General features: G+C 39.2%; 1 protein-coding gene across 1 annotated transcript in view; it reads left to right on the top strand.

Moving 5' to 3' along the window:
- The window catches only part of CSMD1 (CUB and Sushi multiple domains 1), a 1,429,265-nt gene that overhangs the window by 1,284,755 nt on the left and 128,548 nt on the right, over positions 1-15,962 (top strand). Inside the window, exon 42 of the mRNA XM_029226263.1 lies at positions 9,621-9,809. Coding sequence (XP_029082096.1) covers positions 9,621-9,809 — 189 coding nt within the window. The remainder of the gene's footprint in view (positions 1-9,620; positions 9,810-15,962) is intronic.

Genomic DNA, 15,962 nt, shown 5'->3' with positions numbered 1-15,962 from the left:
TAGTTTTGAAACTAGATTTTATCTTACGTAGCTTTAAACTGCCACAGTTCAAAAAAGTGTTTTTTGTTTTCTTTCTCGATATTTTCCAGGTAGGGTTACTAAGGCCATGTCTACATAGCTCCAAAAGCTACCAATTAGTTCACTCCAAAAAGAATGTTAAAAAAAAAAAAAGGAAGGAAGGAAGGGCACAACAATACCACAGAAAGTCTGTGTAGGAATCCTTTAGACTAGAGATCATAAAGCTGCTGTGATTGGTTAGCAAAATATTAATATTTTTAAAATTGTCAATATTTAGAATTAGATTTCACATAATTGGTGAAAGACCCATAGATCCACTTTCCCTTTTCCTGTTGCAATGTCAGGGATGACTTTTGGCCACATTGACAGGTGGGAGCCATCCCCTGAAATGTCAGAGTGATGGCCCTTCCAGGGTCTAGAGGCATCGACTTCAGAAATCTCCTGTAGTTGCCTGCAAGCTGTGATCCCACACTGTCTGCCTGGCCTGTAGGCATTCAAATTTGTTGAGTCCGCATCTAGGCCAGACATCTGGTTGGTTGAGCAAACGTTTTATTTACTTGACACCTGACTCTACATTTAAGTATCCACATTTTTAAAAGAAAAATCCCTAAGTAATATATTTTTATGTAGGCAGTTAATTTGCTATAGTTGAGAGATATAAAAATAAATTAAGTAAAAAAGAAGGAGAACACGAATATGAGGCATTCTGATTTCTTGCAGAGTATCTTACCTGACAGGGATGAAACTTAATTAGATAGTTTGTCATTTTATAAAATTTATAAGTTGGCAAAGTGACACAACTCTGATGTGTGTGTGTCACATCAAAATTCCTAGGTTCACCTGAGATTTATAAGTCAAGTTTATGATTAATAACACATAAGAAGATGCATAAATCATGCAGATAATTCTTGTCATTCTCAATGATGTCTGTGTTGTACCCCTTATTCCTAAGCCTTCTCGTTTATTTATGACCATATAAAGGTCAAAAATGCTACTAGTAGATGTAGCTGTCTTGAAGTTAAATGACTTACACAGAACTTGAGAAATGAAAGGTGAACTGTGTGAAATAAAATTGAGTTCGTGTACCCTAATTCTAAGTCAAAAACTGGAAGATGGGAGATAGGACGAAGATATTTATCAACTAATTAGTTATCAGTCAGAAAATGTAATAGATATCAGAAAGATGACTACGTGATTCCATAGGCTATCACATCAAGCACCTATAATTTAAACACTTGATGCAAATATCGTTTGAGATTGTTATATGTGAATAATCGTTATTTTTCCAGATCCAAACAAAGGATTCTCCTAAGAAAGAGAAAATTCTGTGTGTTGTCTTATTCTTGTAGTATAAGGTATGGGCTTACTGGTACTGAGATTTATTTTTCATAATATTGGTGAAATGTTGCCATATTAAGATTTTTAGTGATTTTGTTTTCCTTTTGTTTTTTTGTGACTTGACATTTGGCGAAGCTGAATATTTATCTTCCTTCTTTCCCTATTTCCTCTCTTCCTTCCCTCCTTCCTTCCTTCCTTCCTTCCTTCCTTCTTTCCTTCCTTCCTCCTCTCCTCCTCCCTCCCTTATCTTTCTTTCTCTCTCTTACTTTCTTTATCTTTTTTACACTATAAAGCATAATTGTTGAATGCCAAAAACTTAAAGATAATTTTAAGTGCTTCAGCCATAGGTAGTAAAAACATCTTTTTCCTTTTGCTATATGTGCTATGCACCTTAAAAAAAAAAAGCCAACATAGTAGGATATGTTAAATCTGCTTATTCATGCATACAATCACAAAACCATTGCATTTTTAGTGAATTGAATCTATGAGAAAATAGGCTATAGTTTGTGGATACCAATTTTTTCCCCTTTAGGAGGAAAAGCAATTAAACTGCCTTTATGTGCAATGAGCAACTGAAGAATTCATTCTAACTGATTGTGTAAGCACACTCACTGTTCCTTACAGATACGACCATAATTTATACATGAAATTGACACGCCTCTAAGACTGTCGCTCTTTTTCCTTCTAACGTGATATTCTGAGTCATTGAGGAATAAAGGCGGGGAGCTTCCTCTGTCCTTTTCCACCATCTGCATGAGTGAATCAGGCTCTCAACATGAGGCTCTTTATAAAGAAGCCTATTTCACATAAAAATGCTTAAAACAGTGGGTAATACATAGTTGTATCAATTCTCATCCCCTCCAGGGTGTCCTTTTTCAGGATGGAAAAGTGCCTACAATGTGGTTCATGGACTAGACTCTTGGAGACTAGGGTCCAAATCTTCAAAGTTGTCCAATTGCCTCCCTGCAGGTCGTGTGGATTTGCTTTTCCTTTTATGGGTTTGCTGAAAGTAAAAGTAACAATCTCAACCACTTTCTGCCTTAAGAGAGCTATTCCTCTGAACCAAAGGCACACCTGGACGGGTATGTCAGTGGATGTGTCTCCTAGGTGACGGCGCCTTCAGGTGTCCACATCCCAGTTGAGATGTGCCGTGTGCTTCTTCATCAGTCCTCCCCAAGCTCCTGATGCAGTGAAGGGATTCTGAGTCTGATGTGTGAGTCTGTAGTCTTAGTGAGTCCAACAATTCCTTTGCGTCGAAATAAAAGTTTCTCCACCAGGTAAAGGCTATTGTGTTAAAGGATTCCTGGGCACTTAATCCTTGGTTGGTCAAAGCACAAGACACAATTGTAGTTGCAACTGTGAACAAGCAATTTGGTGAACTGTCCTGCAGGGGAGCCTTTGGGCAGTGGGAAAGGCATGGGATTGGCTGCAGCCTTAATGTAGGTGGATGTCATCAGTAGGTTCTGGGATCAAGGTGTTCACATAAGGAACACAGAACATTTAGGTGGACAATCGTTACAAAGGGAGGTGATGTGTTATCCTAGCCATGATAACAGCCACTTTGGGAAACTGGTGAGCTTGTGTATGTGTGCCTTTGAGAAATTCCGCTGACTACAACACGAGCCTTAGCCACTTCTATGACCAGATTAATCTTATCATTGAGAGGAAGCCGAGGACTTGAAAAGGGCTTGGAGGTCATATTCAGCGTAGATGTTGGTGCAGACTGCAGTCTCTCCTCCCTGTAAGGAGGCTGTTTTCTTAAAGTATTTCACACAATCCCCGTATTAGAAATTGCTTCTCCCCGCTGGTCTGCCCCCATCTGATAAGTGGCTCAAGAGCTCTGCCTGGAGTGAGGGAATTTCATCATAGAAACCAGACATTTCTTACAGTCAAGACTTAACCTTGCTGAACTGATATATACAAACCATGTTCATTGCGTTTATTATCTCTGTTAATTCTTGTGAATAAGATAGGTATCTTCATTCTCCTTTCATAAATGAAGAAATGAGCCTCTGGAGTGGAAGTGGTTTGGTCAGCATCCCAGATCCATTAGATGAGAGACCCAGGTCCAGCTCAAGTCCCTGGGCTCCCTTCCAGCACATCCCAGGGCCTCTACTATTTTACAAAACGACCTCCAGGCTCTTGTACGTGCTTCAAAACCTATTTCTCTGTTGGTTGATGATTCTCTTTCTAATTCAACTTTTCAGTGATACATCTGACAACAGATCTTGTAGAACAACTGGATAACACCTCAAAAAGTCTTTAGGAGTTGTCAAACATGGAAATATATGAAATATATGAAGGACTCGATGTCCTTCAGTTGAAACAGAATTTGTTTGAAAATGGTGATTTTTACTTCTCTTTATGCTAGAAGTGGCTTCCTTATCAAATTCCAGTGAAGTGGTCTTTTCCTTTTCTCTCTTAGTTGTTGTTTTTTTTCTCAAATTAACATGTGTTATATTATTAAAGCGAGTGTATGGGAATTAATGACCATGAGTGATGAGTACAGAACAACAAACCTGTGCTTAGATGAGGGTCTGACACTTGGTTGAGCGATTCTTCACTCTCAAGCCCAGAGGTCACATTAATTAAACTCCCACCTCTGAAACCAGGTATATGGACACATCACAGATATTCAGAGGTACATGGACATCGACAATGCAGGTAATAAAAAATCTACTGCACCTGTGCTAAGCAGCACACAATGGGAATCCTTCCAAAATTCATCTATTTTTTGCATACTAAAGAATTACTTTTATTACTTCTTTTTAGTTACTTTAATTCAGACACCTAATAGTCCTGTAGATCAATGCATGTATTGCTGTGTAAGTGACGATGAGTCAAACTTTGGGAAGACATTTTTTATAAAAAGAGAATGTGACTTATGACTTAGTTGAAAATTTGGGAATATTGATATTGATATTTAAATAGTGAAGGACTCCATTAAATAAGAGATTTAGAACAAAGACCTAAAAATAGTGTCACTGATATTTATACTTAGTATATAATTCACAATTGAAAACAAGTTTAATTGGGATTGTAAATTCTTAAGAAAACTCTGAAATGAGCTGTGGGTTTTGTATTATGTCTTGTGCCTGGCAGATATGATTTATGTGATAAAGAATGGGTCCTGGCTTTTAAAAACATGTCGCTGTCCATTTGCAAACATGTCCTAATGCCTCTCCTGTGGCTTGGCACATTTCACTACTAGGTTCTCCCCTTGTAAAAGCTATAGACCATGAACAGGGGCAGGGGCTCTGGGAGGACGGCCTCTGGAGCTCCTCTCCTGGAGCTCCCCACCTTATCTCAGAGAACTGACTTCCTTCTGTCCTTGGGCCCTTCCTGTTCCCTCTGCTGAAGAGTCCCCCTTTCTTGGGCATTGCCTGACTTGCATCTTCTCCCCACTCAGATCTCAATTTCAGCGTTAATTGTTCAAGGAAGCAGTTTTTGATCACCCTCACTTACTTTCATCCTGGGCTTTTTTCCCCTTTATTTTAGTCCTTGTTTATTTTTTTAATAATAGTTTACACAACTTACAATTGTACAATTGTTTTACATAATTACCAACGTATTGATTTATTTGTGTCTGTTTCCCTAAATAGAATGTAAGTTTCATGAGAGCAGGACCCGTTTCTGTCTAGTTTCCATTTGTAACTAGTATTTATAACATAGTAGACACTCAATACATGATTTTTATCTTACTCAATAAATGAATAGGTAATAAAAACTATAGTCCTGCCTACCTGGGCTGGCATTCTCTCTCTCTCTTTTACCCTTTAATTCCTATACAGGACAACTGCGTTAGTGCCATTAAAAAAAGAAAGAAAAAACATTTTTTCTTTTAATCAAGGGTAACATAGAGCTGTTGGACTTAGAAAGGCAACCCTGAAATTTCTATCTCAATCCCTTTCACAGAGTTTAGATGACGGGTAGAAATAGGCTGGCTTTATAAATCCCTAAAGAGACCTTGAATGCCGGTCTTAAATTATGCCACAAACCACATAACACATGTAGGGAAATGCATTGTGTGACATATTATTAGTGTGTGTGATGAACGTGTGGAGCATGTGTGTGTGAGTCTGTCCTAAATGCTGTTTCACGTGACTGTTCATCAGGAATCTCTGTTACCGTTACCTCCTTTATAATGTACTGTGATAATTGGTTCTTGTATTGATACCCTAAGGGCACCGCTAGAGCATGAACAGAATCTTTCAGGGAGGGCAGGGTGATGTTGAACATGGTTTAATTTGATTTTCGTCCCATGGAAACTGGCAATCCGTTTTTGATATTTACTTGTTAAGTTTTATCATTAGCACTGTATTTGATGTATTAGAGGCCTCATTTCTCCAACAGAACTTACTGTATTTCAAGCAAAACAAGAATGAGAACAAGCGGCTGACTTCAGTTGAAAAGAGTATAATAAAGGAGGAAACTGGCTAATAGTTGAAATGCAGCATGGGAGTCTCTGTTCTTTTTCTGAGCACAGGTCTATAAGGTGACTCTAACTCAAACAGCAATATTGCGAGGAGGGAAACCATGCACTGTGGATATTTGCCAGGCCTGGCTTTCAGGAAAAGGCTGCTTCATGGCCTTCCGAGTGGGGTGGTCCTTGGGAGAGGCAGGCAGCCTTGCTGGCCAAGTGGGCCAGGGAGAGAGGCACATTATGGGGAAGGAGGAGAGAGGTGTGTGTGTGGGGGGGGTGTGCGTGTGCGTGTGTGCGTGCATGGGTGTGCATGCGTGTGTGGCTATGGGTTAGTATGGAGGGTCCAGGGCCTCCCTTAGAGAGAGGCTCCCCACTCCCACCCAGAGGGCTCTTCTACCTCCAGGTTCTACTTGGTTCTGGACCTTGGAGGAGTCAGTGCCAGGAGCTATGTCAAGATGCTCCCAGACCTTGGCCACCTCTGCATCTTCTGCTTTCTGCTTTCTTGCTCCCAATCACTCTTCAACTGCTTACCTGACTCTTGTCCAGAGACGTATACAATTGCAAATATAAGATACTGAAATTAAGGATTTTTTAACCTGCTAACTATAGTCAGGGTTTAACCGTAGTATCTTGCTGTGAGCTGTGCAGTATCTTTATTGAAATATAAATGAATAAATATATATATACATATACGACTGCATATATCTATATGTATGTATGTGTATTTCTGTGGCTATTGGAAGATATGACATTACAACATCTTACCTCTTCAGTATTTGTGAGTCAAAATATCATAATTTATTTGTTTAGACATTTAGATTACTATAGTATAAGTAATGATGCAATGAACATATTTAAAGATTTGGCTTTTTCTTTGAAATTATTTTCATAGTAGAGATTTCTGTAAATGGTATTACTAGGTTAAATGTTTAAAAAACTGATTCTTTATGGCTCTGTTCAAATTGCTTTCCCAAAATTTTATGGCAAATCATACTGCCATAAATGATTTACCCAGTTGACTCACTAGCATTGCATATTGTTATTTTAAAGAGAAAAATACCATTTCAGTAGTTTATTCATTAAGAAAAAGCTATTAATAGTAATCCTCTATGGCAAATGTTAATTAAGAGAAACCCCAAACGCCAAACAGCAACTACTCTCATCTCTCACATTGCAAGTGCGCTTGTAATACAACCTAGTTGGTATCTTTCCATGTGGCCCCCGGAGTATCTTTATGGAACTATCCAATCCTTGTACCATGAAAAGAGGCCAGCTCATAGTCTAACCCTTACCTGCCCGTGAAGTCTAACCTGAGAGTTTCCAAGCCACGTACTCCGTGTGTTCCAGTCTTAACAATCTGCTTAAATAGTGCTCCATTGCACACACGTTCACATGTCCATCAGCTATCACACAGGCTACGATGTTGTCCCTTTCATCTTATTACCAGCATCCTCTTTCACCCCCTCTTTATTCCAGGTTCTAAGTACAGAAACATTAAGTCTAAAACTCTGGGAAATGCCTGGCACAAATCAAAGACCATATAATTTTTCAGGATTTATTTAAAATCACCAACGGTGATCACCTGGTTAAACTAATTATATATACAATGAAAATGTTTATTTTACTTTATTTGCCACATGAAGGACCTCCATGGCAGTCACTTGCATCCTTTACATTATTATTCCGTTTTCAGTTGACTGTGAGAACAATGGTGCCGGGATCGTGCACGGGTCTGTTTGCAGCAGGAATGCATCGCAGGGAGAAGCTGAACTGCAGTTCCTCCTGTGTTGGTTCTTCATAGAGTGGCTTTATTACTGTGTCAGTAGTGAGCTCCCAGCCCCTTTATGTATAAGAGCAGAGTCTAAACACTAGATGATCCTTAAAAAACTAAAAATAGAATTACCATATGATCCAGCAATCCCACTACTGGGCATATACCCAGAGAAAACCATAATTCAAAAAGACACATGTACCCCAATGTTCATTGCAGCACTATTTACAATAGCCAGGTCATGGAAGCCACCTAAATGCCCATCGACAGACGAATGGATAAAGAAGATGTGGTATGTATATACAATGGAATATTACGCAGCCATAAAAAGGAATGAAATTGGGTCATTTGTTGAGACGTGGATGGATCTAGAGACTGTCATACAGAGTGAAGTAAGAAAGAGAAAAACAAATACCGTATATTAACGCATATATACGGAACCTAGAAAAATGGTACAGATGAACTGGTTTGCAGGGCAGAAATTGACACACAGATGTAGAGAACAAACGTATGGACACCAAGGGGGGAAAGCAGGGGGGTGGGGGTGGTGTGATGAATTGGGCGATTGGGATTGACATGTACACACTGATGTGTATGAGATTGATGCCTAATGAGCACCGGCTATATAAAAAAATAAAATTAAATTAAAAATAAATAAAATAAATAAACACTAGATGATGACCTGGTGAGATTGTACTTCTCTGAAGTATGCATGACCCTCCTACCAGAGCAGGTAAGAAGGTGTTGACAAGGCGGCTGATTTAGATTTAAGATTCGATATTGTTACCAAACTCAGGTTTGGCTGCTCGCCACTCAAAGGCCAATAATCAAGAGGCAAGTGTCAGTAGAAAGGAAAGGTGCTTTAATCAGAGAAGCCGGCAATCTGGGGAGAAGGTGGACTCGTGTCCCAAGACCAGCTCCCAAGATTCTGCTCCGTCATAACAGTTTTTAAAGGGAAAAGGGCGGGGGGAGAATCTCAGTGAGTCATCAGGCAGGAGGTTGGGTTCTGCATCACTGTCCATTACGTGCAGACCGGCTGGCTCTCTCTTCAGATGTTTTCTCGTCTGCATGACCTGCCTGCAGGATTGCTAAGGGGGCTCTTGGGGGGTGGAGAGTTAGTCATTCTTTAACTGCTTAATTCCTCATTCTTACCTGTTTTAATCTAGGAAAAGAATCAACAGGTTAGGCAAGGCATGGTGTGCATGCATGAGAGTGTAAGTCAGGAGTTATGTTCAGTTGCCTCGTGATCTCATTCCTATAATCAGGTTAGAGGGGAACAGAAATGAGCAAACAGGAAAGGGGCAGAAGAGCTGCTTTCAATATCAGGAGATTACACCTAATTATGCATTTGTTAACTCTCACTGATTTATGTGTACATTTCTGAATTACACAGTCTGCAAACATTTATTATCCATCAACCTACCTAGAGTTTATTTTAGGGAACACAAAAGACTTAGTGATACAGTGATAAACCATAATAAACAATGTATTATAAAGAGATTGTACTGATAGATCGTAATGGCTAGCGTAATGATTCTACACTTCCTTTTAAGGAGAAAGTTAAGAAAACGAAATGGATTTCTTTATTTTATTTGCACTGAACATTAACTGAACTCAACAAAACAACAACCTGTTTCCTAATTAGAAACACTTAGAAAGGAGTGCTAGGATAGTTTTCTTTTAAATTAGAAGAAAACCGTTTAGGTCCGTGTTCACCTGATGTTCTTTACAAAGGCATTTTTTATTATCATCTATATTTCTTTTTTTCATTAAATTCCCCACATACATTTTTTTTCCAAGGTAAGCATTGTCAAATTTATTTTTGGTATGGGCTATGTAACTTCTAAAGCATACAGTAAGTGTTCATTAAATGCAAATTGTTATAATTCTACTACTACTAATAATTACTGTTTTAACTTAGGATGGTAATGGGCAACTTAGTAAAGACCTTGTTTAAAACTCATGTCTAAAAAGTTCACTCTAAGAAGCTGCACGCCATCATATCCCTCCTCTAATTCCAGACTAATTGCACTTGCTATTCCTGAGCTGGGCTCTGTCTGTCTGTTCCAGCCTATGGATTACAGAACTGCCCAGACCCGCCGCCTTTTCAGAATGGGTATATGATCAACTCGGACTACAGTGTGGGGCAGTCGGTATCTTTTGAGTGTTATCCTGGGTACATTTTAATCGGCCACCGAGTCCTCACCTGTCAGCATGGGATCAACAGGAACTGGAACTACCCTTTTCCAAGGTGTGATGGTAGGTTAATCACTTTTCTTGGAAACGATTTAAGTTTTCATGTGTATAATGGTGCCTGAAATATTAAGTGAATGTATTTGAGAATTCATTAATTTGTTCAACAAATTTTTATTGGGAATCTATTATGTTAAACTCATACTACTTAGTATTTCAGGAATGTATCATATGCCAGTAAGGTTAAAAAAAAAAGAATAAGTCTTGCCCTCAAGGAAACTACAAGGGTAACAGAATAATAAACATGAATATTTATTATGCAAAATCAGGCACAAAGAGCATTTTGATGAATTACAAATACAGAAGATGGTGTTTGCTTGGGAAATCTTTGTGACTAGAGCAGGGCTTCGTTTTACAGTAGTTCCATCAAATTGCTGGATTAGAGGGGAAGAGAGTACTTTATTTCACCCTAGATATTTTCTATTGTTTAATTTTTATAATAATCATACATTGATTTTGTATTTCAGAAAACTGACTTTATTTTTGTAGTTGGCCTTGAAGGACACGTACTATTTTGCTACTCAGAGGTAGAGACCATCTCAGATAGAAGCAGTAGTGTGAGCAAAGACATAGTGCAGGAGCAATCTTAGGAAAAAATTAAGTAGGGTCCTTTACTGGTGCATGAAGATCAGATCTGGTTTCAGTGAATATCCCTAGTCTGAGCAGAAGTCACTTCTTTAAAGCTTCTGTTTGGCTGTCTAATTTTCATGATGACTCTGAAATTTTTACAATATTAAGTTAAATACATCAAGTACTTTGTTTATGAAGAAAGCATATGAAATAGAAAAGTTACCATAAACCTAAGGTTCTAACATTATAAATACAGTACCTCTGAATGAAAAAATAATGAAATTACCAACTCTGTGGACTTTTGAAATGCTAAATACTTGTATCCCAGGGGCAAAAAGGGAAAGGCATCTGTCTGTGTTTGAATTTCTACTGAAGAAGTAAAAAAAATAAAAGCAAATTGGTAGACTTTTTAAATCACATTTTTCACCTGTACTTTTCCATTCTTTGTCATTATACAAACAGCTATAAAAGAAAAACATTCACTGTATTTTTTAAAAAAATAGCTATTTTAGTTGACTACAAATTTAATAACATAAAATAGCATTTTAAATTATTTTCTAAAACTAAGAATAGCAGTAGCATATCTGGTATTTTTTATTAACACACTTTAGAAACTTTTTGTACTACTCACCATTTAAAAATTCATATATTTATATATATAAATTACTTTGAATTGTCAGGATTGAAAGCCCTTTTTACTTGCAATTTTTGCCGGAATCCTTTGAATTCATATGTAAATAGGAGACTCCTTGGCTCGATATAAAAAAATAGAATTATGTATTTAATTAGATTTCATTGCTTTTTCAAATCCAACTTTCCAACATGGAAATAATTGCTGGCTTAGAATTATTTTGTCAGTGTGAAGATAACAAGATACATCTTTTTGGATGATATATGATGTATAATACTACCCAGAGTTGGCCAAACCGTGAAGCTAAAATCCTCCAGACATCCAAGACAGCCCAAGACTCCTGGTACCTCGTGAAAGTTCCAGGACTGCCCCCAAGCCACCCTGAGGCGTGGCTAATTTACTAGTAGGACTCACAGAACTCAATAAGCTATTATACTCAAGACTGTCGTTTATAACAGGAAAAAGACATTAAAATCATCCAAGAGAGTGATGCACAGGGTGGAATGTAGGGGGTGCCTCACTCTCAGAAATGACTTGTGACAATATGCATGGAGAACGTCCACCCTGGGCAGCTCAGCTGAGCCTAAGTGCCCAGAGTTTTTATTGGGTCTCCTTCATGTAGGCATCACTGATGATTGCTTATCTAGTGGTTGATAATCAGTTTCCAGACCAGCTGATATCCTGTGACCCAAAGGCCCCGCCCTAAATCGCAGGGCTGGACTTTCTGGCAGGCCAGCCCCATCCTAAGACTAAGGGATGTGGCCAGGCCCCCAGGAGAAACAAAGACACTCCTATCAGGTATGGCAAAAAATTAACTCCCAGAATCCAGGGCAAATGCCAGACCTTTCTTTAGGTAAGGTCAGATTCTTTACTACTAGATACTTTTGCCATTATGTCTCTCTTCATACCTGTAATGTCATAGACAGAATAAAAAATCAAAACATAAGATCCATGTAAAATTCTTACATTGTAAAGCAAGCGTTCCAAGATGTTTTTAATGTCTTCCATATTAGATTAAATTCTAAAAAAATAACTGGGGGGTGTTATTTTAAAACAAAAGTTATTTTATCTAGAAAAGGTTGCATTTCCAAAAAGTTAAATAAAAAAGTGTCCTATTTCCTGAGAATGGTGGGCTGTTCAGATGCCTATCAGTATTCAAGTAAACTACAGTTAGGCCCCTCACGGGACACCAGCAGACGCTCTGATTATCCAATATCCTCACCTAAAATGTATCCTATTAACACAGAGTGGTTTATCATTTCAGATTTACGCTTGGTATACAGGGCAAGTGTACTGAAAAACACTCTTCAAAGGTCCAGCCCTGTAGACTTCAGAAGAATCTTAGGAAAAAAAAAAAAAAGATACTTTGAACAAGTTCTGGGCATCTTTATTAAAAACTGAGCAATTCAGACAATTAAGATCCAAGAATTTTAAATCTTAAGCCATCAAGCTTCACAAGTGTGTATTAAATTGGTTTGTATGAATATGCTGCTAATTTGCATAAGAATCTGTTATGTAAAATTAGTATATTCTGAATTTATCTGAAAAAAATCTGGACTACAAGTGTGATATTATAATAAACAAATGAAAGTATATCTCTGAAAGTGACCTGAGAAATTTAAGCCATTATTTTTACCGTAACTTAAGAAGTCTCAATTTTTAAAAATGGGTTATACTTGTTAAAATATGGTTAAGAAGGCTGTGGCTTATTAATTTACTAAATGTAATTTCATAATTAAATATGCATCTACACTTAGATATATAGTGCAAAATTTAAAGTATTTTGTTGACCTAATTAATTCTTTAACACTGAAATATTTATGTAGATATATTTCTAAGGTCTTTTTAAAAAGTTTTAACATGGTGGTAATAATCCATATTTGGTGAGACATTCAGGTGATGCCTCACCTCCATCATATTCAGTATATCTAAGCTGTCTCTAGAACTTGATGGAAATAGACAGCTTAATCATTTGTATGTACTTATTTTCCTCTGGAGAAATACATATAGAAATAACTTGAGGACTTTGATTGGCTATGCTTCTCACAGCAATCCTTCCTCCCAAACTAAGCTCTTTATTCTTAACATAGATGTATGTGTAAAGAGTTACATGCAGTACTCCCACTTCTGACACTTCTGGCCACCAGTGTGTGAGCTCTTCCTAAGCAAGCAGTTCTGTGACACCAGATGGATGTCCTACACGGGAACTCAGTTCTGATGCTGTCTCCCTGGTGACGACTTCAGATCCCCAGGTTACAGACTCAGTCCCACAAGACTGCCCCCCGTCCCTGCCCCAACTTCAGATGCAAATCCAGGTTGTCACCTGTACTTCTGATAGACTGCAGATTCCCATAGTTCCCTCCTCCTGTTGGATTAATTGGCTGGAGCCACTGAACATTTTACTTACTAGGTAACTAATTGTCAATACCAAGGATATAGCCCGGGAACAGCCAGGTGGAAGAGATGAGGGGCCTGCAGCCCCGTCCAGGTGCTCCATCCCACCTCCCACAGCTCCACCCTCCACCAACCGGAACCTCTCTGGACCACCCCTCCTTTCTTTTCTCTAAAGGAGGATTCATCACATAGGCACGATTGATTAAATCCTGGGCCCTTAGGTTGGAGATTAAGTCGACGCCCCTTCCTCTTTCCTTCCCAGAGGTGGAGGTGGGGCTGAACCTCCAGTCACAGGTTGGTTCCCCGGGCAACCAGCCCCCAGGCATCAGGGCTTTCCAAATCACCGCATTAACATAAACTCAGGTGTGGCTGGAAGGGGCCTGTTATGAATAATAAAAGACAGTTTGATCTTCATCACCTTGGAAATCCTGAGGGTTTTAGGAGTTCTGTGCCAAGAACAGGGAAGAAGGCCAGAACTGCATGTATTTCTTCTTATAAGCGGTGCTGCCTCAGTGTATGCTCGTGGATACATAGACGGATACGCGTGTGTTGACTCTGGCCCCTGGGGTGGAGGGGAGTGCGGCATCTGTATCACTCCCAGTTGCGAACTGCAGTGCACGATACCCCGATGGTCTCTCTCCTGGCTGCTGGGTTGCCTGCCCCTCCCGCTGGGACCAGGCTGCTTGGCAGACAGGTGGGGCTGTGGTACAGGGACGCCTCCAGTGACTGGATGCTCCACCCCGGGGTTGTGATTCATCTCCACTGGAGGGTCTTCTTTGAATCTCACCCTCAGGGAGAGCATGGGGGTGGATGCGTTTCATGTGGGCTAGATCACAGGTTCACTGTTGCTTCAGAGTTCACCTGAGATGCTGCTCACACATGGAACTCAAAATACACCTTTGGTGCCACTAAGGTGAGGGGAAAGCCTCTGGGAAGAGATCCTGGACAGGCCAGAGAAAATGGAGATGCAGCTTTGACTCACTGTTGTAGGGCCGTACGTTTTCTCACTACAGGCCACACAGCAGGATTTTGCCTTGAGAAAACGTTACGTGTGCATTGACAGTATTATTACCGAAGTTGAATGTTATACTTATTTAGCTTTTAACATCTTTCCTCATCACTACATGGTGTGCAGTGAGGTCTGCAAGGGCAGGGATGGGGTGTCTGTGGGTCTTTGCTGTATCCCCAGCTCCAGCCCCACTGTCTGGTACATAATAGACTCTCAATAAACACTCATTGAATACATGAGTGAAAGGATTTGTTATTTGAATATCATAGGTAAATCATGGCAAATATATTAAGTGACATAATGTCAGAATGTGTTTTACCAAGAAAATAACCATATCATTTATTTTGACCTTTAAGAGGTGGGTACCGTGCTTTTTGTTTGTTTGTTGTTCTGTTTTCTTCCCCCCAATGGGAAGAGTACTACTCCAAATAGTGTGGTTTTAGATGCAAATTAAAGAGTCAGAATGCTAAAGGGAAACCTTAGAGTTATAAATCAATACCAAATGATTAACCTGAAGTCACACATCAGGTAGGTCGGCCCAATGGCTTCAACACACATTTTTTTTTTAACATCTTTATTGGAGTATAATTGCTTTACAATGGTGTGTTAGTTTCTGCTGTATAACAAAGTGAATCAGCTATATGTGTGCATATATCCCCATATCTCCACCCTCATGCATCTCCCTCCCACCCTTCCTATCCCACCCCTTTAGGTGGACGCAAAGCACCCGAGCTGATCTCCCTGTGCTATGCGGCTGCTTCCCACTAGCCATCTGTTTTACACTTGGTAGTGTATATATGTCCATGCCACTCTCTCACTTGTCCCAGCTTACCCTTCCCCCTCCCCGTGTCCTCAAGTCCATTCTCTACGTCTGCATCTTTATTCCTGTCCTGCCCCTAGGTTCTTCAGAACCATTATTTTTTTAGATTCCATATATACGTGTTAGCATATGGTATTTGTTTTTTTCTTTTTGACTTACTTCATTCTGTATGACAGACTCTAGGTCCATCCACCTCACTACAAATAACTCAATTTCATTTCTTTTTATGGCTGAGTAATATTCCATTGTATGTATGTGCCACATCTCCTTTATCCATTCATCTGTCAGTGGACACTTCGGTTGCTTCCATGTCTGCCTATTGTATATAGAGCTGCAATGAACATTGTGGTACATGACTCTTTTTGAATTATGATTTTCTCAGGGTATATGCCCAGTAGTGAGATTGCTGGGTCATATGGTAGTTCTATTTTTAGTTTTTTGAGGAACGTCCATACTGTTCTCCACAGTGGCTGTATCAATTTATATTCCCACCAACAGTGCAAGAGGGTTCCCTTTTCTCCACACCCTCTCCAGCATTTGTTGTTTGTAGATTTTTAAATGATGGCCATTCTGACTGGTGTGAGGTGATACCTCATTGTAGTTTTGATTTGCATTTCTCTAATGATTAGTGACATTGAACATCCTTTCATGTGTTTGTTGGCCATCTGTATATCTTCTTTGGAGAAATGTCTATTTAGGTCTTCTGCCCATTTTTTGGATTGGGTTGTTTGTTTT

Source organism: Monodon monoceros, unplaced genomic scaffold (assembly GCF_005190385.1).
Source record: "Monodon monoceros isolate NGI ecotype Baffin Bay Population unplaced genomic scaffold, NGI_Narwhal_1 Super_Scaffold_17, whole genome shotgun sequence".
Taxonomy (NCBI): domain Eukaryota; kingdom Metazoa; phylum Chordata; class Mammalia; order Artiodactyla; family Monodontidae; genus Monodon; species Monodon monoceros.
This window is presented reverse-complemented; position numbering and strand designations above follow the sequence as displayed.